We start from the raw sequence: 26,041 nt of genomic DNA on the forward strand, positions 1-26,041 counted from the left end.
TCTCTATAAAGGGTTCTCCTGAAGAAATGAGGCTTATTAAATCATGGCACCTGCAGTGGTAGTTGACTGGCAACTATGCTTGATGAGTTTGGTTGTTTTCTGCTGACAGTCTGATGATGTAATATGCATTAGACTGGAATTAAGAGGTGAGATCTGCACCAATATAGTTCTTCCAGATGTCCACCATGCATTTTTATTCCTTATTATTTATATGATATAAAATTATTATTTAAATATGATTTCAGTGTTTGAATTTTCACAACATGGACCATGTATTACTTGTCAAATTTTTATATATAAAAGAAGCCTCCAGGTAATGAAAAGCAAAATGTACATTAAAACTACATACAAAAGCACTTATGCACTAAAAATGCTCTCTCAGCTAAAAAAAGATCTTAAAACCCAACATTATATAAAATGCATTACATGTTGAAAACTCATCAGCTGGCTCATAACAGAATAACCTGACTTAAAAATAGAGTTTTGCAACATTTAACAAATCATTTTTCAGAACTGCTTATTTAAAATAGGTTTTTCCATCATGCTCAAGGCCAGGGACTCCAGAACCTGTATATGTTGCCATGGTGGATGGGTGCGCGCATGTGTGGTATTGGCAAACTATTAATTTTGCTTATGTGCAGCAACTTGCCAGTGCAGGTAAAATTATTTTTTCCTATCCATTATCATTCAGACATCCGTAAATAAGAAGACTCTTACAAACACAATGTTTACTTGGAAGTGCATTTATTCAGTTTAGCTTTGTATCAAGTAAGTGTGCATAGAATAGACTGAAGAAAGGTTTTATTATTCCTGGGAGTGCTCAATAATAAAAGCTGTCATAACATTTTTTTTTGCTTGATCATTTAGTACACTTCTGATTGTTAATTCCTGAGAAGACTCAACTACATAGGCGTTTCAGGGTGTATCTTGACAGGGCAGCTGTTCAAATGTTGATCAGGAGTGGGCTACTTTGGATTGTTATGGGGGTAAATACACTGTTATGTTAGCCCCTGAACCAATTCAGGAACGGCATGTACACCAGTAGCCCCTGAACGGCTTGCCGGCTGCTCAACAACTATACAAATAAGAGGCAGCAAAACTGTTTTGCCACTGCTTGCCCACTGCCTGAACTTTGCCCCCCTCTAACTTACCTTAGTGATGCCCACGAAGGTAAGCTTTCCAGCATGCCAGGGGGAGGTGGGAAGGGGAGAGGAGGAATTGTTTCCTCTGCCCCCTCTCCAATCTCCTTAAGATGCTGGATAGCATTATTCCAGGTGCCGAGGAGTATTTATCTCCATTTTGGTGCCCACCGGGCACTGCTAAAGTAAGTTAGAGGGGGACAAGGCAGGTGACATTCCCTTTCTCTAGGCTGCCTGAGCAGGATGGAATCTAATCAACTATGTCATTTCCCAAATGGGAAGTCGCACAGTTGATTAGACAGCCCCAAAGTTGCTGGACAATCTGAAACTTTGGGAAATGGAACTGATGATCTGGCTCTTTTCCATGTTAAATGGCTTTTCAAGACATCTCCTCCATCATCAAAATGCTCATCCATTTAGGGGACGAAGGTCAGCCTAGTCCTGGGGAGTGGGCTGAAGACAAAACACAATAATATTTTAAACCATATGCCACTGATTTGAAAGAGAATCATTACAAGATGATATACAGGTGGTATATCACTCCAGAACAGTTAGGACAATACAACAACAAAATACTAACAAAATGCTGGAAATGCCAAGAACACGAAGGATCATTCTACCCAATGTGGGGGTCATACCAAGAGTTACTGGAAAGAAATACATGAAGAATGTCAGAATAGAAAGTTCCAAATGAAACCAGAACTTTATTTGCTAGGCATGACCTAAAATTAGAAAAAATGAAGAAATAATACTAAATTACCCCGTGACTGCAGCAAGAATAATCTTTGCGAAGATATGGAGATTAAATGAGATATCATCAAAAGAACAGTGGGTACTAAAGATATGGGAGATAAGAAATATGGACAGACTAACTTACCTAATAAAGAAACACTAAGGACAGCCGACAAGAGAAACAGATTGGACAAAAATAAAGGAATACATGATTCAGAAGAAGAAGAAAGTTATGATATATAAAAAAGAAAAAAATAGACAAAATAAAGAGCCCACTGTGATTGGCCAACAAATGGAAGCGATGTAAAATGTGGGCTAGACGAAACTACAGTTAGGTGGATCTGTAATTGGCTAAGTGAACAAACCCAAAGGGTGCTCACCAATGCGTCGTCTTCATCTTGGAAAGAAGTGACGAGTGGAGTGCCGCAGGGTTCCATCCTGGGCCCAGTTCTGTTCAACATCTTTATTAATGGCTTAGACGAAGGGTTAGAAGGCACGATCATCAAGTTTGCAGACGACACCAAACTGGGAGGGATAGCTAACACACCAGAAGACAGGAGCAGAATTCAAAACGATCTTGACAGACTAGAGAGATGGGCCGAAACTAACAAAATGAAGTTCAACAGGGACAAATGCAAGATACTTCACTTCAGCAGAAAAAATGGAATGCAAAGATACAGAATGGGGGACGCCTGGCTCAACAGCAGTACATGCAAAAAAGACCTTGGAGTCCTCGTATACAAGTTAAACATGGGGCAACAATGTGATGCGGCAGCTAAAAAAGCCAACGGGATGTTGGTCTGCATCAATAGGAGTATAGTGTCTAGATCCAGGGAAGTCATGCTACCCCTCTGTTCTGCCTTGGTCAGACCACACCTGGAATACTGTGTCCAATTTGGGGCACCGCAGTTGAAGGGAGATGTTGACAAGCTGGAAAGTGTCCAGAGGAGGGCAACTAAAATTATCAAGGGTCTGGAGAACAAGCCCTACAAGGAGCGGTTTAAAGAGCTGGGCGTGTTTAGCCTGCAGAAGAGAAGGCTGAGAGGAGACATGATGGCCATGTATAAATATGTGAGGGGAAGTCATAGGGAGGAGGGAGCAAGCTTGTTTTCTGCTGCCCTGGAGACTAGGACGCGGAACAATGGCTTTAAACTACAGGAAAGGAGATTCCACCTGAACATCAGGAAGAAATTTCTCACCGTGAGAGCTGTTCGGCAGTGGAACTCTCTCCCCCGGAGTGTGGTGGAGGCTCCTTCTTTGGAGGCTTTTAAGCAGAGGCTGGATGGCCATCTGTCGGGGGTGCTTTGAATGCAATTTCCTGCTTCTTAGCAGGGGGTTGGACTAGATGGCTCATGAGGTCTCTTCCAACTCTATTATTCTATGATTCTATGTAGTAATAGAGAAGAAATGTGAAGAAGAAGGAACAAGACCTCTTCAAAGGCAACCGGAAGTTCGACTAATGTTCTTTTTGCTTTTTCTTCTCTCTCTTTTTTTCTTTTTCGTTTCGTTTTGTTTCTTTTTTTTCACTGCTGTGTGTACATTTTGTAAATACGTCTACTGCTTTTTATCTTTACTGTATGAAAATAAATGTTAATAAAATTATTTTTTAAAAATATTCCAAACTAGCACAACAACTCTCCATTCAAGACCCTTCAGGCTTTAAAGAATTTTCTTAAAAGAGAGATTTTATATACCTTTGTAAAGTAAAGTAAAGATAATCTGGACTACACATTGTTCCACAATTCTGCAGAAAGCCATTAAAAGAGAACTGATTTTTACAGTTTCTGAATTTCCTACAAAGAGGAACACCTGAAACATAATTTAATTGTCAAGTGTACAGGAAATCAGAGATTTGAGCTTGCCTATGAAGAAGTATGGTGCTGGTCAGATGATACAAGATAGATATAGTAGACTAGTCACTATCTGGTTTTTACCAGTTCTTTATCAAGCTGCTCCATTGGATTTTATGCTTCTTCTGTGATTTTTAAAAATTGCACATAATTTTGTATTTAAATATGTATTTAAACATATTTCCACAGAAATAGTAATTTCTAAATGTGCTTTAGCTTAAAATATACATTTCTATATGTAGGTTGGGATGTTTTTGAGTCAATTTTGAGTCAATTTTGAGAATTATATCTGAAACATTCAAAAGCTAAGGAATAAATTCATTTTAATTTACACAGTAGTCCAGAAGCATTGTACTTTGCAAAGAACAAAGTCCTCAAACATCCATATTTCACTATAGGAATTGGAAACAATTTGACAACATTTAGAACAAATATACCCAAATATTCAATCTGACCACTTTGGTTCAGTATAGTCTACACTGACATTCAGCTCCTTACAAACAGTTCACAGAGGTTCCTTGCCCAACTCTACTTGGTGACGTCTACTTGATTGACCTTGGAAAAGTCACACTCTCTCAGTCTCAGAAGAAGACAAAAGCAAGCCCCTCTTAAAAAATCTCCCCCCCCCCCAAAAAAAAAACAAAAAAAACCCAAAAATACCCTGGCCCCGTCTATTCTGTCTAAGTAAAACAATTTCAAACTGGTATTCAAGAAAGTGGGTTTTCTATGCAGAAAATTACATAGGAAAGCCTGGAACCAGTTTCAGGTCCGGATGGTGACTCCACAAGCCACAGAGCACTGATGCACATTAAGAGCTTTCTTTTGGCACTTTTGTGGGTACTTGTTGCCCGGCCACCACAGCTTGAAGCTAGCTTTGAACTGCATTAAATGGTCAGCGTAGATGGGCCACCTGTGATAGGGCAGCCTTAGGATTGCCGTAAATTCAGAATGACCTGAAGGCACACAATGACAACAATCCTTTGATACTTGACACTTCATATCTTTAATAGGTTATTTCCTTTATAAATATATAATACTATCAGTATGCATTTTGGGAGGAGGGAGCCTGAAAATAAGACCAATACTTATCTATCTCCCTAATCCTGGACTTAATGTGCTTATTTGTTTAAAATCTTGTATGTTCTGGCTGCATATTTTGGAGGAGAGATACATCCCCTCCAAAATATAAGTGTGCATGTATATATTTCCACCATGGCTTAGAAAATATAAAACCTAGAAACCTGGAATCAAGCATGCACAGTAAGGAAACCCTAAGGGCATGCACCCTAGGGATGTCTGGTTTTAAATATTCATTGATTAATTAATCAATTAATGTCAGGCAGACTTACTTAAGCAGCCAAGAGGGAGCTATACATATGCATCTGGAAAGTTCATTCCCCCAAAGGGTCTTTAGGCAGCTCCACAGGGACCAGAGACATGGTGAGGAAAAGAACATGAGGTAAGCAAATTGTTTTCCTTTTCTGGAGTCCCAAACTCTTCACAAAGTTGAAAGAAAGAGATGAACACCTCTCTGGTAGGAAACAAATGAGTCATGAGAATGAAGGCTAGACAAACAACTTAGCGAACAAGAGAACCGAAAGAATGAGAAAGAGCTGAGAGTGGAAAAGAATGGAGATGAAAGAGTAAAAGAAAGAATGCCAACATGGGAAGCCAGGACTAAGAGACTCCTAAACCATATTTTGGCTAGTTTTTTGTCTGAAAATCTCAAATATTTTTTCTTTGCTATTAGAATGAGAACAACAAAATATAGGTAGGCTCAGAGGACTGATGTAAATAAGCACTCTGGAAAAATAGGTAGAATTGTTATTCTTGTTTAGAAAATAAAAACATACAAAATGAGAGACTACTCTAGAATCAGTCTTAAAATGCCAAGGCAAATAGTTGCTTGGTGACAGAATTATAGGCTTTAAAATCCATGTTTCAGTGAAGTTAGAGAAGGCAGAGCACTGCAAAATTGTTTTATAGAGTAATGATACTTGTTCATTATATGCCAGAGGAAGTAGTTTGAAATAATCTAAAAAGGAGGGGGTTTTTTTGGTGATGCGTGTAATCTTATCATTTTAATGCACAACATTATTTTGTCTAAATGTATGTTAATAACAGGGATAACACACTATTGTTAAACAAAAACATTCTTTCAAGACTGGGTTCAGACCTGAGTACATCCATGATTGTGGACAAATACTGTGTGCTGAAGCAGAAATCATAGCAAGAAAATGCCAAACTAAAACTGGACTTTGAAAATTTGACTTTCTTGGGCACAAAAGTTCTTCCATTTTAATAAGGAAACATGCAAGAACTACTAATCCTCTAATGATGTGAACCACCATTTTATAAATGGGCAAGAGAGAACGCACATGAAGAGACAACTAAGCACAGAAGTGATACTAATATAGCTTCATATTGCCTCTCAATTGCATGTGAAATGGAACTAAGTACTCCTTAAGTATTGCATGATTAAGTAAACTAGAAAAGACATATGGGATTGCATGATTTGAATTTAGAAATTCCTCCAGAGTATTCAAAGGATATTTAAAGCTGATTGAGAAATTGATAGAAATAGGGGAGATGTTCTGCCATACGTGCAACAAATGCAGAATATATAAAAGGGCAGGCTGCAGCCAGATGTGTGCCTAACAGTTTTTAACATATGCATCTTTCTAGCTTTTGTACACAGTTTCATAGATTGCTACTGGAAGACGCTATACTTTTATTCTCAATATTAGGTTTTAAATATTTTCAACTGATAACTTTAATGTTGTGGTGTTGTTGTTGTGTGCCTTCAAGTTGCTTCCACCCTATGGCCACCCTAAGGTGAACCTGTCATGCGGTTTTATTAGAAATATTTTTTCAGAAGGGGTTGCCTTTGTCTTCCTCGGAAGCTGAGACAGTGCGGCTTGTCTAAGGTCACCCAGTGGCTGACTTTAGGTTCTGTGCACTTTGGTGTGTTGAGCAGTAAGGTGGATTTGTTGTTCTGCCTCAAGGAGCAAAACATATGCACAATGCTTCCCAGCTTAATAATTGTGTATCATCCTTGTATCTTTGATAGCTGCCAACACCTTCTTTTACTGGTGGACGTCTAACCTCCTGAGATAATTTGTCTTAGGAAACCCATTCCCCTTTCCTCCCCTTCCTTCTGGGAGATGGGGGTAATTAATAAAACAATCAACCAGTTTCTTTAGCTCCCCCACTCTTGGTCCTGTAACCAAGGGCTGTAGTGTTTAGCCAGCAGGTACTGTTGCATCAAGGAGATAAGAGAAGTAAAACTTTATTCTAAATAAGAAGAATTAAATCATGCAAGCTGATTCAAACATTGGCCAACTTATGACAATAAGATGTCCCTAATATTGCTAACTAAACTGGTTTCCAGTCTGCTCACAGACAATTTTCTGGTCTCTGTGCTCCTGCCCTTGCTAGCAGGTAGACTTTTTATCTTGTCAACCCACATACCTTCCCAGTAACTTTGGAGGAAGACCAACATAAATACTTTTGAGCAGGTTATTATTTAAAATTCCTCTTCTTGAACCTTCATTGGTTCCTTCATTCTTATGAATCTTAGTATGTCATCCCAAATGGCTTCACTGCTAGGCTAACATTGACTGAGCTGGCATTGACCCAGTCATGCCATTGTAATGCCTGCCATTTCTGCCAAGGGTGTTGTAGAAGAACAAGGATGATGGCAGCAGGCCATCATCAAAGTATCCACCAGCTGGCAGCTTAGACAAAGGTTGGTTTTATTTGTTTGTTTGTGTTTTGTTCATTGCCTTATGTTCAGGAGAGAGAAATTCCTGTATATTTCAATTACAGAGTGTTACGTGAAACCGTAAGCTCAATATTTTTTGGAACTTGGTTTCATATAAAAGTTAAGACTGTTTTGTAGGTTTGGAGAGAAAGAGAAAGGGAGGCTTACTGGGCAGAACTTGGTTTGAGTGATGAATAAAGTATAATTAGTTCCCCCATCCTTTGTCCTCATTAGGGGAGGAAGAATCAGTGTTCTGTGCAGTCCAACTAACTCTTCTGACAGGTTCTCAAAGTTAACCCAGTCCATTAAGAATTTAAAAGGGTACATCTAACAAAAGTAGATTAGATTTTCTTCCAATAGTTTGTCACTGTGTGCCATATGTAATTATTCCTGTTATTTGATCTTTACACGTGGCTTTGCTCTTCAGAGAGAATAGAAAATTGTTTATTCTTCTCCCCCCCCCCCCCCCCAATAAATAGACAAAGACACATATTCTTTAAAGGCAAAGATTTTGTTAAGGGTCTTGCTTTGATTTCCTTTAGCTGTGGTGTGACCTGGCTACTAATGAATTGTAACTGAATGGGCAATCAAAGCACCAAATCACTTCTTAGGAGCCAATGCTTGTGAGTAATATAGAGGAACATACTTGTAGACAGATGTATATAGGTTTGTGCACCTGTAGATAGTCATATCCCACTCTCCTTCAGTGTGAGAACAAGAAATGAAACTCGTTTGCCATGTATGAGTTTAAAGTGTGGGCTGAGAGACCTGATAAACTTGCAGTTAGAGACATTTCAAATTAGCTATTTGACAAACTGAGGGAAAGAAGAGATCTAATTCATTAGAAGTCAAGGTTCAGGGCTGCTATGGTTGCTTTGGTATGCTATGCAGTGCTTCCGTGTTGGTGTCACCTTCTAGTTTTATTTCAGCCTGTTCAACCTATATATTGCAAATTGCTATGTACAGTACATAGTCAAAAGAAGTATTCCCCAGAAAAGGCTTGCCTGGAAGCCTTTCACTGGTCAAAGAAGGATGGGTGCTAAAATTATAGCTGCAATATATTTACTAACATGTTCCATTCATCTGTTAATGGATATATAACAGTTCTGCTGGCTGCCAATATGTTTCCAAGTACTATTCAAAGAGCTAGCTGTGACCTACAAAGTCCCTTATAGTTGTGATCCACACTATATCTTCCCATTTTGAGAGTGTCTGAACTGGTAAGAACTCTGGGATAAGCACTTGCCTCAGTTCTATAACTTTCAGGGGGACATTTGATAGGAGCACAGGAATATTTTCTCTATATATGCTCCTAGACTCTGAAACTCTAGTGGGCTAGCCTGGCTCCCTCTTTGCTGCCCTTTCATTAACAAGTGAAGACTTTTCTGTTCCAGCAGATGTTTGGGAATGGAGTGGCTGATATAATGAATGTTTTGCTTTAATGCAGTACTGTTCTTAACCTGAGGTTTTAAATCAAGGTCTTTTTAATTGCCAGGTTTTGGGACTTGTTCAAAACATGAGCATTTTCCAGTGTCCTAAATGCAAACATGAAACCCATATTTTTGGAGCTGATGGTGTGAAAAATTTGGCCAGTGAACTTGGACTGGATGTTTTAGGTAAGAAAATAGCAATGTTAAAATCTTTATTTTGCTAAGATTAATTAGGATTGCATCTCACTTATTTCTGACTTCACTGTTTGATTTTTATATCCATTAAAATAAGGGATGTCAGCCTTTTAACTCTAGATAGTTAGAAGTCTGGAGTACGCTATCGTACAGTGTGTTCATGGAACTATAATACATACAAAGTCATACACAAATATATTTATTTAGTCCTGATATTATTTCATCTTTGATTGCTAAATACTCATATCCTGATTTTATTTGTAGAATCATAGACTCATAGAATAGTAGAGTTAGAAGAGACCTCATGGGCCATCCAGTCCAACCCCCTGCCAAGAAGCAGGAAATTGCATTCAAAGCACCCCCGACAGATGGTCATCCAGCCTCTGCTTAAAAGCCTCCAAAGAAGAAACCTCCACCACAGTCCGGGGGAGAGAGTTTCATTGGAGAGTTCCAATGTTATCCCCTATCCACATAGGGGATAACATTGTGCACTCCCACTTCAATATTGAAAATTAATTGTATCTAAATGGATGATATTACTAGTTTTTAAAAATGGAATTGTTTTCAGAACATATATGGCTGCAGCAGTATGAATAGAAATATTCCATGGCATTTATTGTACAATTTTTGCCTCCTAGGAATGTATGGTAGAGCACACTATACATTATTGCTGTTAAATTTATGAGCACTGTTACTGGTCTTAAAGACAATATCCATAGCTTAGTAGCATTTTTTGCCTTATCTGGATACACAAAAGAGATGTGGGGATAATCAGAGCTTGAAATGTTCTGCCATTCATAGAACTTGACCATATTGGTGGGAAGATTCTAGGAGTTGCGGTCAAAAGGGAACATCTTTCCAGGCTCTATGCTCACTTCAAAGGCTGCCAGGTGATCTTCCACAGCCTGAGAGCAGGTAGCAGCTGTTTTCTTGGGTGAGAGGCAGCCTTCTAGGTTCTTCAGCTGGATTGGGAACGATAGACCTACATGATAGAGGAGGAATGTAATGATGGTTGGGAGGTGCATTGCTGGGGCAGTGCCAAGAACTTCACATGTTGAAGAAACTAGCAGTTATTGATGTAATTTATTCTCTCCTAAGTTGAAGTTTGCAGTGCTTTTAACTGTAAGTTGATAATGAACTATAACATACCTTAATTAAGCTGGTAAATGAGACAATTCTACCTGCTAATGATACATATTTTCATGCACTGCTATAATTACATTGGTTCGTACAGATTTTTCATTAAGGCATAGGAAGTTGACTTCACAAAAATCTTCATAGATATATCAGAAGCTGACAGACTTAGCAGAGCAAGGAAATCCTTAATTAAAAGTACACACTTGGGTTAGCTTGACTGTCTGCTGGATGTATAATGAGGATTAGAGTCTGGAACCTTATTTCAGCCTTGAGTTGTACTGACCATAAGTAGGAAGTCTCCAATGGTAAGACTTTCCACAATTAGAAGAGATCTATTGTACCCTTCAATTTATGTGGAAAAAAAAATTAGCGAGGAGCGCCCTCTGCTAAATGTGAAATTTGAGTTTATTCCCAGCAAAAGCTGTAATATGTGAAAGTATAAAAGGCAACATTTTTTTCAAGTGGTAATTTGATGTCAGTGCCTTCTGACTAGCATAGAAAGACTTAAACATTATTAGTATTGCTTTTGAGTGTTAGTTCTCTTTAACAGAATGGCCATATTAATTACAGGGGCGAGCTACAGGGAGAGATCTACTCCCCTGTTCAAAGAGCTCCACTGGCTGCCGTTCACCTTCCGGTCCCAATTCAAGGTGAATACCATCATTTATAAGGCCCTAAACGGTTTGGGACCCACCTACCTTCGTGACCGTATCTCCTATTATAAACCTGTTCGATCCCTCCGCTCATCCGGGGAGGCCCTTCTTTCGCCACTGCCTCTATCCCAGGCCCGTCTAGTGGGAACGAGAGAGAGGGCCTTTTCTGCTGTGGCCCCCCGACTGTGGAATTCATTGCCCTCTGAGATCAGGCAAGCCCCCACCTTATTGGCTTTTAAGAAAGATCTAAAAACATGGCTTTTTCGATGTGCCTTCGGGGAGTAAATGTTATATACCTTTTTGATTACTCCCCTTGGATTTTATCCTTTGGACTGTTTGGACTGTTCCATCTTATACCCCTGTTCTCTTTATTTATATGCCTCTCTCTCCCGAGTTTTTAATTAAATGTTCATGTGGCCCGCCCTGTCTGCTCTGATTTGTGTTGTAATGTATATGATTATTTTTGTACTATTATATTGTGTTATGATATATTGTTTTATTTTGTTATATTGTATGGTGTCTGGGCATGGCCCCATGTAAGCCGCCCCGAGTCCCCATCGGGGAGATGGTGGCGGGTTATAAATAAAGTTTTATTATTATTATTATTATTATTATTATATTTTTTCTCAGAGCTGAAGCCACCTATAACAGATATAAGAAATAGAAACAATAAGGATGGGTAAAGTGTTGTTCCCAAGGTTGTTGAATTGTAACTCGTCATTGACTGTGTTGGTTCATAGGAGTTACAGTCCAACAATATATGGAGGCCTGGACTTTGTTCTTCCTTGACTTACATAATCAGATATTGAGCAGGAGTGAAGAAGAGGCTGGATCATTGCAGAACCATGGATATCTTTTTACAGTTGGGTTGGAGTTGATTTAGCCTCCTTTGTAGCTATGAGCCAAGTATGTGCTTCATTTGAAAGAGAGCAGAGTTAACAAGAATGTTAAGAGGTTTGGAGAGCAAAAATATGAGGAAAGGAAGGTGCTGGACGTGTTCCCTTTAGTGAAGAGAAAGCAGAGGGGCGGCATAATTGCACTTTTTAAATACTCAAAAGTTGCCACAGGGAGGACTTGGCAGGCCTGTTCTCTGCTGCTCCAGAGGGTAGAATGAGGTCTAATGGTTTGAAGTTACAGCGGAGTAGATTTAAATGAACATTAGAGGGAATGTCTTGACAGTAAGAGTGGTTTGGTAACGAACCAATTGCCTGGAGGGCAGAGGGATCTTCTTATTTGGATATCTTCAAAATGAGGCTCGACAGCTACCTGCTGGGGATATTTTAACTGGAGTTCCTGCACTGACCAGAGGATTGGACTCAATGGCTCATTAGGCCTGTTCCAACTTAATGAATTTATACCTCTGTGAGGGCCTAGGACACTGTATTTCCTGTCTATGACAGCAACTGTTTGCAGATGTGAAAAAAATCCGGATGGTATGCAGAGCAGCACCAACGGGTCACGTCTAAAGAACTCCATCTACAATATATAGTGTCTATATTTTGCTTTGGCATAGCCAAAAAATTACAGCTTTACAGAAAGATTGGTTAGCTTGAGAAAATATCTTATAACTAAATGTATTTTACAGCCTCGTCTTGAATTTCAGGCATCACAGTGATCTGGGCTAGTTGCATTAGTTATCATTTGGATCAGTAAGCCTCAAAATTTTTGCTGATTATGGTACGTTTGGCCCTCACTATTTGGGGCTATAACTCCCATAAATCCATAACAACATTGCCATGCTATCCGTGGCTCTGTATTGTTTGTAATGTGGCTCATTACAAAATATCTAGAGGAACAAACTTTCCCTACCTTTACTGTATAATTAAATAGAGAAAAGAAGATACTTCCCAGCATATTATAGATACTATTTTCTATTCAGTTATTGCATAAAGTTGTAATGGTTGAATTCTTTCAAAAGGTTATTTTCCAGAAAAAAAATTGAAACAAGATCACAATTCATGTTTATGTCTACTTTTTCTTTATTTCTGTGGGAATCCCCCACTGATGAGAAAAGCACAATATGCATTAATCTATTGTTGGGAGGAAGAAGAATGTAAACATGTGTTACCGATGGAAAATGTTCTGAACATTTGTATAATTTTACATAGCACTATTTACAATAAAAAACTTTTTAAAAAATCTATTGTTGGGAGGAGGTATTAATTGAGTATGCACTTACTTAAATCAATAGTTCTCTAAGAACAATAACACGTTCTTTCATTTTTACAATTAAATATTTAAGCATGTATTTGATTAGAATGTTATCACACTGAAATCAATAGGGAATGAAGTATAGTACTGAAGAAATAATGTGATTATATGAATAAACTGTAAACTGGAACACTCCACTGTGGACCTAGTTTTTATGTGCATGGAAAGCACTGCATGTATTCAGCAGGGCTTTTGGCTTTAGATTTGGAATAGCAGGGTCACCAAGCTCAGCACTGTAGCAGAAATTCCTACAAAGCCAGCTTGTAGTTCCAAAGCAGCGTGGAGACTATTGAAATGAAAAGCAAAAAGAGTGCCTAATGGTGCATTCAAATCTGGTGTGCTATCCTTTTGTAATCCAAAATAGGTCATCTATGAATTTTTGTTTCAGTTATTGGATTCTTTCAGCAAACAAGAAAGGAGACTCTCAGCATTGGTGTAAGATCACAAAAATGTCCCATCTATTAAAGAAAGAAGTGAATACTTTTAAAAAGTGAATAACAATTTTGATTAAAAAGTGTATTTCAAATTAGTTGAAATTGAAACATTAGTTGTTATAATGAAACATGATTTCAAGTGACATCATTGCTAGTTGAATTAAGTGCATCGACATCATACTTGAGACTTAGTTTCAATTTCTCATGTTAATCCAGGTGATATTCCACTGCTTGTCGACATAAGAGAGACATCTGATGCTGGCAAACCTATTGTAGTTTCACAACCACAGAGCAATGCGGTGAGTTTAATGCAATAACTATATGCGTGTGTGTGAGTTGGATTGCTTTGATTACAAATTGTCTTTTTGCTAACAGGATTTCAACAGATTTCAGTTAATTTCACTTTGCTTATCATACGTTCTTTCTATTTATAAAGCCTGAAAGCAGCACAATCCCTTCTCCTCCCTGTGCCATGATGGTGGCTTTTTAGGCTTCTGTGATGGGGGCAGGGAGAGTGGAGAAAAGCTGAAAAAAGCCCCAATCCACTCTGCTCTCTCCACCACTGTGGCAGCTCTGTAGCAGCCCGGCCGTCCCCAGTACAGGGAAAGTTGCGGTGGATGGGAAAGCTGGAAAAAACGGGGATCGACTTTGCTGTGTCAGCAGCTCTATCTGGGATGAGAAGATTAGAAGGGATTGGGAGGAACTGAAAAAAGCCCTAGTCCCTTCTGCCCCCTTTGCCACTGTGATGGCTCTTTGGCACATGTCTGATGGAGTAGGGAGATTTTTTGTGAATTGGAAGAAACTGAAAAAAACCCCCAATTTCCTCTGCTCTCTCCACCACTGCCATGGTTTCTGCTGCTTCTCTAGGATGAGAAGACTACAAGGGTTCAAGGCTTGTTTTAGGCTCTCCCCTTGACAGCTTTATCTGTCTGTAAAAAAAAAAAACCTAAGAGAAGCACCAACCCACTTGACTCTCTCTGACATTCTTTGCAAGGTTCCCTTTTTATTATGCTCACATTTTTTCTTCTCTGTGGAATGGATCTGAGGAGCTCCCTACTGAGCCCAAAGTTTTACCCTTAACTTATCCATGGGTCATATCAAAATCAATAATTTTGGTCTTTTCTCGACTTGTACATGAGTATATACAGTATTTCCTTATGCTTTCACAATTTTTTTTGCCTTGTTGCCCTTGTTATTTTTGTCCTGCTTTGTGTTTTGCAAATTTCTCCAGGAACAGATATTGTAATATAAGAAATGCCCAATAGTTGGAGGGGTTATGGCATTTCAGTATATAAATATGAAGCTTTAAAAGAAAAAACAGGCTTGTGCTTGATTTCTGAAGAAATTAAGACCCCCAGAGGAGCCTGGCAGGGTTTCTTTTTTGGTCGTCATTGGTAGTTTATAGATTGAGAGAGTTTCTGCCTTCTGTTTGTTCTGTTTTGTTTCTCCTTGCACTGCAGAGCAGGCCTTTGGCCTCCAAATGATTGGTCAGCAAATTGTCAACATTAAACTGTCAACTTTTTGTTCCCTGCCAGAGAAAATGCACTCCTTGCTTTTTCAGAAAGATGAGCCACGGTAATTCCCATTAGAAACTCCAAGCAAAAAAGCAAAGGAAAATAACTGAATCGAGCACATACCATTTCAATATAAAAACACTTTCAAATGATAAACGAGTACTGTAAATTTCTCCTTTCCATTTCCCCCATTAAGATGCTTTTGTTTCACTTCAGTTCCTCTTGTATTGCTCAGTAATGATGGCACAAACAGATGATTCCAGCCTTAGGATCAGATAAATGGCCCATTAAAAAGGGATATCACTAGGAGGAAAGGTTTAGTATGTGTGCATGATAAGTTTATAGAAAAAAAAATCCAAGCTGACGGCTTTTTAAAATTTTTTTTGTTCTTTTCCTGTCGACAAAAGATGCAATTTGGAAAATATATTCTTTAGTTAAAGTCAACAGTCAGTTCTTTTATGTTACCAAGATCTTACTTTTCTCAAAAACTCAAGATGATCTACAACAAGCAGCTTTCAGGCTAAATTGACCCTTTCTCTACTCCTGCACTTCTCTATCCCTTCTTAGATGGAGAGTTGTTTGGAGCTTGAAGCCAAATAAGAGGCCTTTGGGGGAGAGCTGACAGGAAGAGAAGGCCCATGAGGTTACAGCCACTAACATTCTGCCTGCATCTTGGCTGTCATGTAGAGTGAATAGGAGAGAAAGGGGAGGAGGCTGGCTTAGTAAAGAGAGGCGAACCAGATGTGGTGTGTAGTTATTTGCTGGTGTTTAATTGTTATCAAGCTATTTGCTTCTTTTCATACCAAGATGCTTTTTCTCAAATCAGAAAAATTGATTCATCTACCTTCCTATCACTTTCTGCCTCTGTCAATGAGCTGTACCACTCTATGATCTGCTCTAAAATTACCTGAATGGACACATTCATAGACAATACTTTAACAATGGCTATTAGCTAATAGCTAATCATGGGGCCTCCACAAAACTGGGTAACTGCTATAGCCAAGTGAGAAAACAAAAAAGCACCTTTGCCCATCTTTATAGAAAGGCCTTTCTAGAGAGCCTCAGGGTCAAAGCGAGAGCTAGGTGAGCCACTGCTCTGGCTCAGATGAGATGGTTTCATTATATGCTACATGCCTTTTGGTTGTGAGATGATTTGAATAAACAAAGGAATTGGCTGCCTCCATTAAGTTTCCCTAAGGATCTCTTCATGGTTATTGTAGAAATTAGTGTTTCAGGTTGTGGATAGGAGGGTTATGCGTATTTTAATCCATCTCAGGAGAGCTTACAATGATGTATCTGAGGTGCATCATATAATTGTTTATGTAAGAAGACTGATATGCAAGGTGACAGTGATGGCTATGTTATTTTAGAAGGCGCACCTTCACAGTGACCTGTAGTTGTTTTTAAAATCTAATGCTATAATCGGTTCCATTCAGTGAAATGAACCTTACTGATCTTTTAGAGTGCCAAGGGGAGATAATGTAGATATAATGAGGCTGTTCTTCAAGCTATCTTTTAATTGTTTATGCAGCACTTCACAAATCTTTATTGGGCAGAGAAATGTTGAGTATCTCTGTCAGGAAAGTTATACCATATCAATATAGAAATTTGATTTAATTATGTGGGTTTTTTTTACTTCTGTGCCAAAAGCTTTTTAATTATTTTGTGTTTTTAAAGGTTGTATATCTTTGATCTCATGTTGGGAGAAAGTAAGATATTAATTAAATAAAGACAAAGAACTATTTTTTAAACCGGTGTATAAGTCAATCTTACGTACAAGTCAAGGGCAGGTTTGGAGGCTAAAGTTGTGATTTTTTATATGTTCTGTGGAAAAGTTGAGGGTCATTTCATGGAGAGGGGTGAGCAACACCTCAGGTAGCCACCCACCCCAGGTTACCATTGCCACTCCCCCCTCCCCAACACTTGAAAAGGCTAGCAGCAACAGGTGGAGAAAGTTAAGGGGCTCGGTGCTTCTTTTAGGTTCTCTCAAGACTAAGGTCTTGCTTTTCTCTACTCTACTAAGAGAAGGAGATGGTTCCTTTTTTGATAAGAGTTACGGTACCGTATTTACACTGACCTGTGTTATAAGTTAACCCAGGTTTTTTGGGTTGATCATTTTGTCTAAAATTTCTAGACTCTTACATGAGTATATACACTTATACAGTAAGTTTATAGAAAGATCAAGACTGAAACATTTTGATTTGCTTAGATCAAATTAGTGTAGAATCTAAAGTTGCCAACACCCACTCCTTTCTTGGTACCACTGGCCTATAAGTAGTACCCTCTTTGGAGATGTAGCTTGACTTCTCTGTTCTTATGGATATCAAACATAACTCTTCTTGAAGTTTCTTGTCAGCTCCATTTCCTTTGGCTATGATATTTTACAGGCCTCTGCCTTTTTCACCAGTGATGTATGTTCATTCCTTTTCAGTCATTCTTGGCTCTATGATGTCATCTCACTATACAGGCACTATATACCTTTTCTCATCCAATTTTTCTGTCCCTTGTACATCTTTCCTGTAAATAACACAAATCCATTCTGGTACTGTACAGCCAATGGCTCACCACCCACCCAAACTGAGGTTTTCTTTTATAAAAGCAGTGTTATTTGTCACCATTCTGCTACTGGCGACTAGCATGTCTCTCTCAACACATTTCATAACAGCTTGGTCAAGGGGGTGAATTCTAGCTTCTGGTAATAGCAAAGCATTGTATAAGCTGCTCCTGTGTGATTTATACTGCTTCACTCCAGTCTAGAAGGTTAACAGGGATTGGGATTTTTATACATTTTTCAGGCTCAAGCTTATTTGAAGATTGCTGCTGAAATTGTGAAAAGGCTGCCACATCCTCCAACTTAAAGCCACCCTTCTGAAGAGCTCTAGCTGGGATGTTGCTGCCTGAAGTGTGACATAGGAAGTGACTGAAGAAATTATGTTCAATTATGAAATAATTTTGATTTGTATTTTATGAATAAATATTTGATTGCATATCATTTTCGTTTCTTGTTTATACCTAGCTGTATCTGCACAGGGATATGGGAAGCTGCCTTATATTCAATTCATGCAGGACTCTTCCTTAGCAAGGGCTGAACCTGCAGGGATTTGAATTTGGGAGCTTTTGTATTTCAAGCATCTGCAGTATGACAACTAAAAGTAAATATGGAATAGTGCAATGATGACTGGAATGGCCTTGGATTATGAGTTTGGCTTTAATAATTGTTTTAATATTGATATATTTTAAATTCTTATTTTAATGTATATATTGTATTATATGTTTGTTTACGGCATCAAATTGCTGCCTATCTGTGAGACCACTCTGAGTCCCCTTCGGGGTGAGAAGGGTGTGATACAAATATAGTAAATACATGTAGTAAATAAATAGTCCCTTTTTCAAGTAGTCCAAGCACTACCCTTCTATAACATTTAGCGACATTTTAGTTTCATTTAAGGTGAATGCATGTGTTTTCAATAACATTTCTAATTTATCTAATTTAGTTTGGGTACAACAACAACTAATAATAATAATAATAATAATAATAATTTTATTTTTATACCCCGCCCCATCTCCCCAAGGGGACTCGGGGCGGCTTACATGGGGCCAAGCCAGGCAAAACAGACAGTATAAAACACAACAATAACACAAATCAATCGACAATAAAGGAAGTCATAAAACAAAACAACTGCCCTGTTCCACTGTAATGAGTTATTTTTAAATTGCTGTGTTTTGTAGCCATCAAACAAATAACTGGAAATCATAAGAACAGGATTTTTTATACAGGCTTCAGTTTATCAACTGACGCTTAATCAAAAGATAATTCCTTATTCTAATTGTCTAAGCAAATTGTTTCATTTCCTTGCATCCTACTGAGCCTAAATAAGCCCAATATTCAGCAAAAAGCTGAATATTGAAATTAGATGTATCCGAGATCAGATTGCTAAGGAAGAAAATAGGTTATAAAAATTAATTACTGGTGATTGCATCTATGAATATATTCCTGCTAGCAAGTAATATTCCTGAATCTATGAACAAAAGATCTACTGTAATTGTCAGCTTTTTCCCTACCACATACTGAGAAGTTTTTGCCCACATTTTCTGCTCCCTTAAGTTTTGCGTCATTATTTTTGTGCTGATAGTGCTGATCAAAGAAGGAATCCAGGACCATAAGGTATATAAAGCACTCTGTGTGTGTATGTGACATAAGCATGCTAAAACCTCCTAATGCAATTCAACCTCATTATTTCGCAGCATTGTTTGTTACTCAAAAAACATGACACTTGACTCAGATAACACAAAATAAGGAAGACAGTATTTTATTGAACAAGATTTTGTGAGTAACTGCACAGTTCACACCCAATTGAATTCATCACTTTGTTTTCTAACAAAAGCTAGATGAATAAAAGAAACCCTCCATAAACTCAAAGATCGGAGATAACCACTGTAATAATATGACAGGCTTTTTAAAACATTCAAATCAAATACGCAACGAGGAAGAGCTGGGCAGATTCTATACTGAAAGATCATCATCTTAGCATGAATGAATTATTCAATGGTACAAGGTGTTTCTTCATTCTTCCTTGTGCTTCATCTGACCAAGTGTTGAACTTGAAGTCTGCCAAAGCACTAATCTGCTGCTTTGGTGGGAATGGCACCCAGTCAGAATCCAGAAACCCCATTTCCTAACTTTTACCTAATGGTCCGCTGATTGTGAGAACAGAGGTACGTGCATCATCCTCTTGTATTTACTCATATTATACTAGCCCCAGATCCATAGGAATGGTACGATTTATAACTTCCTCACTGACACGATGCGTGTCCAACACCCATTACTTCTGCCATGAGCTCCATGAAGAAAAGCTGGAAGGAAGAGTATTTCATCAGCCTAGGGACTTTGATCCCACAGCAAAGGAACAGAGATTTACTTGTCAAGCGAATGGTGTTGCATTGTGAGGAGTTTGACATGGGTGACAGTCTCTACCAAAATATGGCTCCTCTAACTATTTTCTAGATCCTCAACCTTGGCTCAGGTATTCTTTGATTGGTAGTCCTTCATTTCAGTAGAGTTCACCATTATCCACAGTTTTATGCATCCACACAAAATCTGGGAATGTATCCCTGCGGATATGGGGCTTATACTGTATTTGACTTTCTGAAGCCCTGATAAAAATTCTGCGAACACATCCATAATACGTTCTAACTTCACTCTACATATATATATATATATGCGCTGAACTTGAAGACAGAAAGGTCCCAGGTTCAAATCTCAGGAGCTGAGTGAGCGCCCGCTGTTAGCTCCAGCTTCTGCCAGCCTAGCAGTTCGAAAACATGCAAATGTGGGTAGATCAATAGGTACCACTCTGGCAGGAAGATAACGACGTTCCATGCAGTCATGCCGGCCACATGACCTTGGAGGTGTCTATGGACAACACCGGCTCTTCGGCTTAGAAATGGAGATGAGCACCAACCCCCAGAGTCGGACACGACTGGACTTAACATCAGGGGAAACCTTTACCTTTATCTTAGCAGTGGACTAGAGCAGTGGTTCTCAACCTGTGGTTCCCCAGATGTTTTGGTCTTCACTCCCAGAAATCCTAGCAGCTGGTAAACTGACTGAGATTTCTGGAAGTTGTAGGCCAAAACACCTGGGGACCCACAGGTGGAGAACCACTGGACTAAAGAATGTTGATAGAATCAAACACATGTATCTAATAAATTGTCTAATGCATTTTAAAAGAAAGAACTCGACACATACCCCAACATCTATCTTAATACGCTATTGTTAAGGACTCTTTTGCTACAGGAAATACTAATTTAAGCATTATTGTAATTTTTATCTTTAAGATAGGATCCTGCTTATTTATACATATATATGCATATATTAAGGTAATGTGAACAATTTTGTGTATTTGTTTTTCATTGTTAAAATCGGTTAATGCAAATTTACCAGACTTATCCAGGTGGCTCTCTCTCCACCCTCTTTTTTTTTTTTTTTTTTGGTTTGGTATTTTACCTGTCACTCTACTGATGCTTGCTATTCAGTATTGTTGCTTGCAGAACTCTTTCCATACATTCATTCATATCTGTTAATTACCCTGGTGTTAATGACTATTTCAAGGCAATTCTTACCATGCATTTCTGTCTAAATAGATATAGGTTGTTTTCTGCTGGTTGAGGATTTCTGGGAGCTTTGGTCCCAAAAAGTAACTCCTTTAAATTCTGATATTTAGATATTCTAAAGCAGTGTATTTCAAACTGTGCTCCTCCAGATGTTTTGAACTTCAGCTCCCACAATTCCTAACAGCTGACAAGCCAGCTGAGATTTCTGGGAGTTGAAGTCCAAAACACTCGGAGAGGCACAGTTTGAGAAAGTAAGTAATTCTCATTTGGGTACCTTTTTCCTACTATCATCTGCTACGGGATTTGGTTTTGCTTTCCAAGCATGCTCAGGAAAGGATTTTGGAGGGAGCAGCTGTTTACCTTCCCTGTTTTAGGCAGACACACATGGCTACAGTAGGATTGGTTGGAACAAAATCCCATTTCTTACCAGCTCAAGCGTTATGTATTTCACTGTTTACTTGCAAAAATGTTATTGCTGTGCAACACAGAAAGCCTGTTTCCCCAGCCAATTTTCAGCATTCTCCTAATAGTGCAAACAAAACACACAACTGCTTAGACAGGATGAGGAGAAAATGGGGGAATGGTCAGGTTTAAAAAGCTTTTGTAAACAGAGCTTCACTGTCAGATGTTTTCTTAATTCAGGCATGCTTGTACTTTGCATCAGGACATTTCCATACTGTTTCTGTCAACACTTCTAGCTGAGAAAAGCAGCCAGAATTGGCTGGTTTTAAGGTGATAAATGATTGGAGAGCAATGATTAAGCAGTCCTCTTTCTATTATTCTTCTATCTATACTTGCCATATATGTGTCTTCTCTAGTTTGACGTGCCATAAAACCCCCCACATATTTGATGATGTGGTGGACTGAAACCGATGGACCTGGATTGCTCAGTGGTAGAATAACAGCAATATTCAAATCCAGCTGGATGTGATGCTATGTGAATAGTTCTGTAAAAGTACTAACCATGCTGTGTAATTAAATTTTTCCTACAAAGTAGGAAGAGTAGTCATGGGGTAATTGCATACGTCACATAATTGTGCTATTAGTGCAATTAAATGTGTATTTATTTCTCTTGAGCTGGTTTTGCAAGGGATCTATTTTTAGCTAGTGCTCTAAATAAAACTACCGATTGGGAAGTAAATTAACCTTGAGTGTATCTTCACATGAAATAAGGACCTAAGTCTATAGGAATTGCAGCTCTTGAGTTTTTATTTATTTTTTAAAGTATTTTGATTGATGTGTGGCTATTGCATGGTTGTCATTAGCAACATTAATTACCTTTTAGTGGCTAGCAATGAGTACTTAACTAACTGCTGTCTGTACTAATGTGCATAATCAAATCCTGTTAAATAATGAGGAAAGTTGGTAAACATTTTGCCAATCCTTAAGCCTCAGACAATTATATGTTAGGCTTGTTACTGGTATTTGATGACAACTTGACTTTGATTTATGGCGATCCTATGAATGAGAGACTGCATTCAGATCTATGGCTGTTTTGGTTTTTGGGGTTGATTTCAGGGATTCTAAGCTTTCAGATATTACATATTGAATGTACTGTTTTTAAATGTTAATATATATTAATTTTAATTCAATCTATTTAAAGCTTAATTTTGTATGTGTTAAGGCATTGAATAATTGCCACATGTAAGCTGCTTTGAGTCCCCTTCGAGGTAGAGAAAGGCAGGGTATAAATAAGGTACATAAATAAATAAATACTTGTATCTTGTTATCTGGAAATTAATATTTATTTAACACTGTGACATAACATACTTTGTTTAATCTTTATATGTGTGAATGCAACTGCATAGTCTCTAGCAATTAGTAAAGAATACAAGCTAAAAGTGACTAAACTGAAGGGATTGTACTTCAGACAATAGAAGACATGTCTCATTGGAAAAGATGATAAGGTTAAGGAAAGTTGTAGGAGAAGAGGAAGTCCATATTAGAAATGAACTGACTAAATAAAGGAAGCTACAGCCGTGAACTTTCAAGACCCAAGCAGAGCTGTTAATAATAGCATCTCTGTTGACTTTCCATTCAGAAGACGATGCAGTGCATCCATGAGCTGGAATTAACACTTGAATTTAGGCCCACATTTTCCTGGTAGAATGTTCTATTTCTAAAATCAGGAATGATATGCACAGATTTTATTTTCAGTTTGGTGGTTACCCATTTTGAGAAATAATTGGGCAAAAGCCACCAACTTTCTTTTTATAACAGTTGTTTCATCTTAGAAGTTTTTGAAAAGACACTTGCAGCTAAAGGAGAGAAAAAAACCCCAATTTATCTCAGGACACTAAATAATGTAGGCTATATATTAAAAATCGCAAACACATTTGACACCTTGAATGGCTATGTTGTGCTTCCAGTGGGAAGATGAGTCCATTCCATTACTCCATAAAAAACCTTTCACAAACTCTATCTACAGATAGTTTCCCTTCCTGGCCCCCACCCGTGAACCCACCACCCATGACTTTTGACACTACTCACTATGAGTCCCATATCTAATAAAACCTACCCTTATATCTACTTTAATAAATTCCCCTTGCAGTTATTTTAAAGCCCACATTTCTCTTCCTTTCCATGTATTCAAATGCCAGCCTCCATTTTTTTAAAAAACAAACTTCATTATTTCCTCCCCGGATACCATTAGATAACTTGGCCATTTGAATATATTCTCAAAACTTTTCTCTCCAATCCCTTTTAGATAATTCTTTTTTACCTTTCCATGATTTTGCTATTGTCAGTCTAGCTGCAATAAAACTATATTGACAAATTTCCTCATCTCCTTTGCTAATTCTCTCTCTGAATATTCCTAAAAGGCACCTTTCTGAATTTTTTAAAACTTTATTCGGGATCATTTTGTTTGTTTTGTCACCTTTTCCCAAAAATCTTGTGTCATCTTACAGGTCCACCAAACATGGAAGAATGTGCCTTTTTGCCTTGCACTGCTAACATTCCCCTAGGTGGGTTTTATCCATTTTGGCTATTGTCTGGTGTTATCTATAAAACATCTTATACATATTTATTACATCTATAAAACGTCTCTTACATATACTTTGCATCTTCAGAGGATCTGATGATAGTCAAGCAAGTAGAATATATATACCCGTGGAATGTCCAGGGTGGGAGAAAGAGCCATTGTCTGTTAAACTAGAGTGAAGGGTACAGTTAGCAAACTTGAAAGTACCCTGGCCTTTGTTCTATTTGAATTGTTTGTTGCCTGGAAGCATCCTTTGTCTGGGTAAGTCCTTGGTTGTTTACTGCATGGAGACTTCCTGTGTCTGGGTGGTGTTCCTTATTCACTGTCTTGATTCTGGTGTTTCTGAGCCCTGGTGTACAGATTTTGTTCATTTTCATGGTTTCTTCCTTTCTGTTGAAATTGTCCATGTGCTTGTGGATTTCAATGGCTTCTCTGTGTAGTCTGACAAAGTGGTTGTCAGAGTGCTCCAGAATTTTAGTGTTTTTAAATAATATTCTATGTCCAGCTTGGTTTATCATATGTTCTGCTATGGTTGATTTTTCTGTCTGAGGTAGTCTGCAGTGCCTTTCATGTTCTTTGATTTGTGTATGGGTGTTGTGTTTGGTGGTTCCTATGTAGATTTGTCCACAGCTACATAGTATACGGTAGACTCCTGCAGAGGTGAGGGGACCCCTCTTATCTTTTGCCGACCTTAGCATTTGTTGAATTGTCTTAGTGGGTCTGTAGATAGTTTGTAGGTTGTGTTTCTTCCCTATGCGGTCAGTGGTTCTCTTGATGTATTGTAAGAACACTTGCCCTCTAGGTGACTCTTTTATTTTTATTCTGGTGGCCTGTTCTAGGTCTTGTAGCAATTCTGATGTCTGCAGAAAGGTAACCATTAGCCTGTAGAGCCCAGTTTAGGAGGTTCCATTCACATTGAAGGAAGTGGGGTTCACCAGTTCTGTTTATATATATTTTTTTGAAACAGCTATAGATGAAATGTATTTGGGAAACTAGAACTTCAAAATCAGAATATTTTAAAGGGTTTATTCTCCTAGTCCCAAAAATATTCACTTAGTTATCAAATAGCAAATCATATTCTTAGGACTGAAAAAGACATTATGGTGTCTTTGAGTCCTTCTAAGCATTTTGATGCTATGTGTACAGTGAGAACTTCATTATCCTGAATGTTGAGATTTATTTATATTTAGAGTTTTAGTCTGGGGAAGGGACTACACCAGAGAATTCCAACTAATTCAGCTACAAATCCCAAAATTCCATACAATGTACTCATGGCAATTAGAGTGCTCTAAATGCATAACACAGATCCACTCTAGAAAATGAATCTCTACTGAGTAGGTCAGGGAATATTCAAGAGAAGATATTTATATGCTGCAGAGGACTGATTTTTTTTAACTTTGTTTTTAGCCGGGCTCTGCATCAGAAAATGGGACTGGTTTCGAGAAATGTCTGAGAAGTTGAGCGAAGGCAGAAGTGGGTAGGAACTAAAGTGTTCCATATCTTTTAGCATGTGTTATGATGAAATTTGCATTCTGTGCTGGCAACTCTCATGCTAAGGGTTTGTTTATCCTGATGAATATAATTCTAGTTGGCACAGCATTTTCCCAGTCTGCACTGACCCTGCAATGACTCCATTAACACATCAAACATCATAGTAAGAGCACCATAACCGCCCACAGATTTCCCCCGTCAAACTCACCTCACTTTTAGGAGGCAGCAAGCATCTCAACTGAAAATAGCTGCGCTGCTAGTGTTTTGTTTTTGTTTTTTTGTCATGCATGTGAATAAATTGCTCTGGATATGTTTTTAATCAGTTTTAAGGATTTTAACTCTTTATTTTTAATACCACTAATATTTAATTCTTTTTAATGTTTGTATGTTTGTAT

At 38.2% G+C, this 26,041-nt stretch overlaps 1 protein-coding gene across 3 annotated transcripts in view; it reads left to right on the forward strand.

Annotated features, from left to right (window-relative positions):
• nubpl (NUBP iron-sulfur cluster assembly factor, mitochondrial) overlaps positions 1-18,050 on the forward strand; it is a 90,975-nt gene extending 72,925 nt beyond the window's left edge. For all 3 annotated transcript variants that reach the window (XM_062968243.1, XM_016991067.2, XM_062968244.1), the window contains 3 exons: positions 8,980-9,100; positions 13,761-13,843; positions 17,854-18,050. In XM_062968243.1, the coding sequence (XP_062824313.1) occupies positions 8,980-9,100; positions 13,761-13,843; positions 17,854-17,916 (267 nt within the window). In that variant the 3' untranslated portion in view covers positions 17,917-18,050. The remainder of the gene's footprint in view (positions 1-8,979; positions 9,101-13,760; positions 13,844-17,853) is intronic.
• Positions 18,051-26,041: the final 7,991 nt, after the last annotated feature.

This window comes from Anolis carolinensis, chromosome 1 (genome assembly GCF_035594765.1).
Source record: "Anolis carolinensis isolate JA03-04 chromosome 1, rAnoCar3.1.pri, whole genome shotgun sequence".
In the NCBI taxonomy this organism is placed as follows: Eukaryota; Metazoa; Chordata; class Lepidosauria; order Squamata; family Dactyloidae; genus Anolis; species Anolis carolinensis.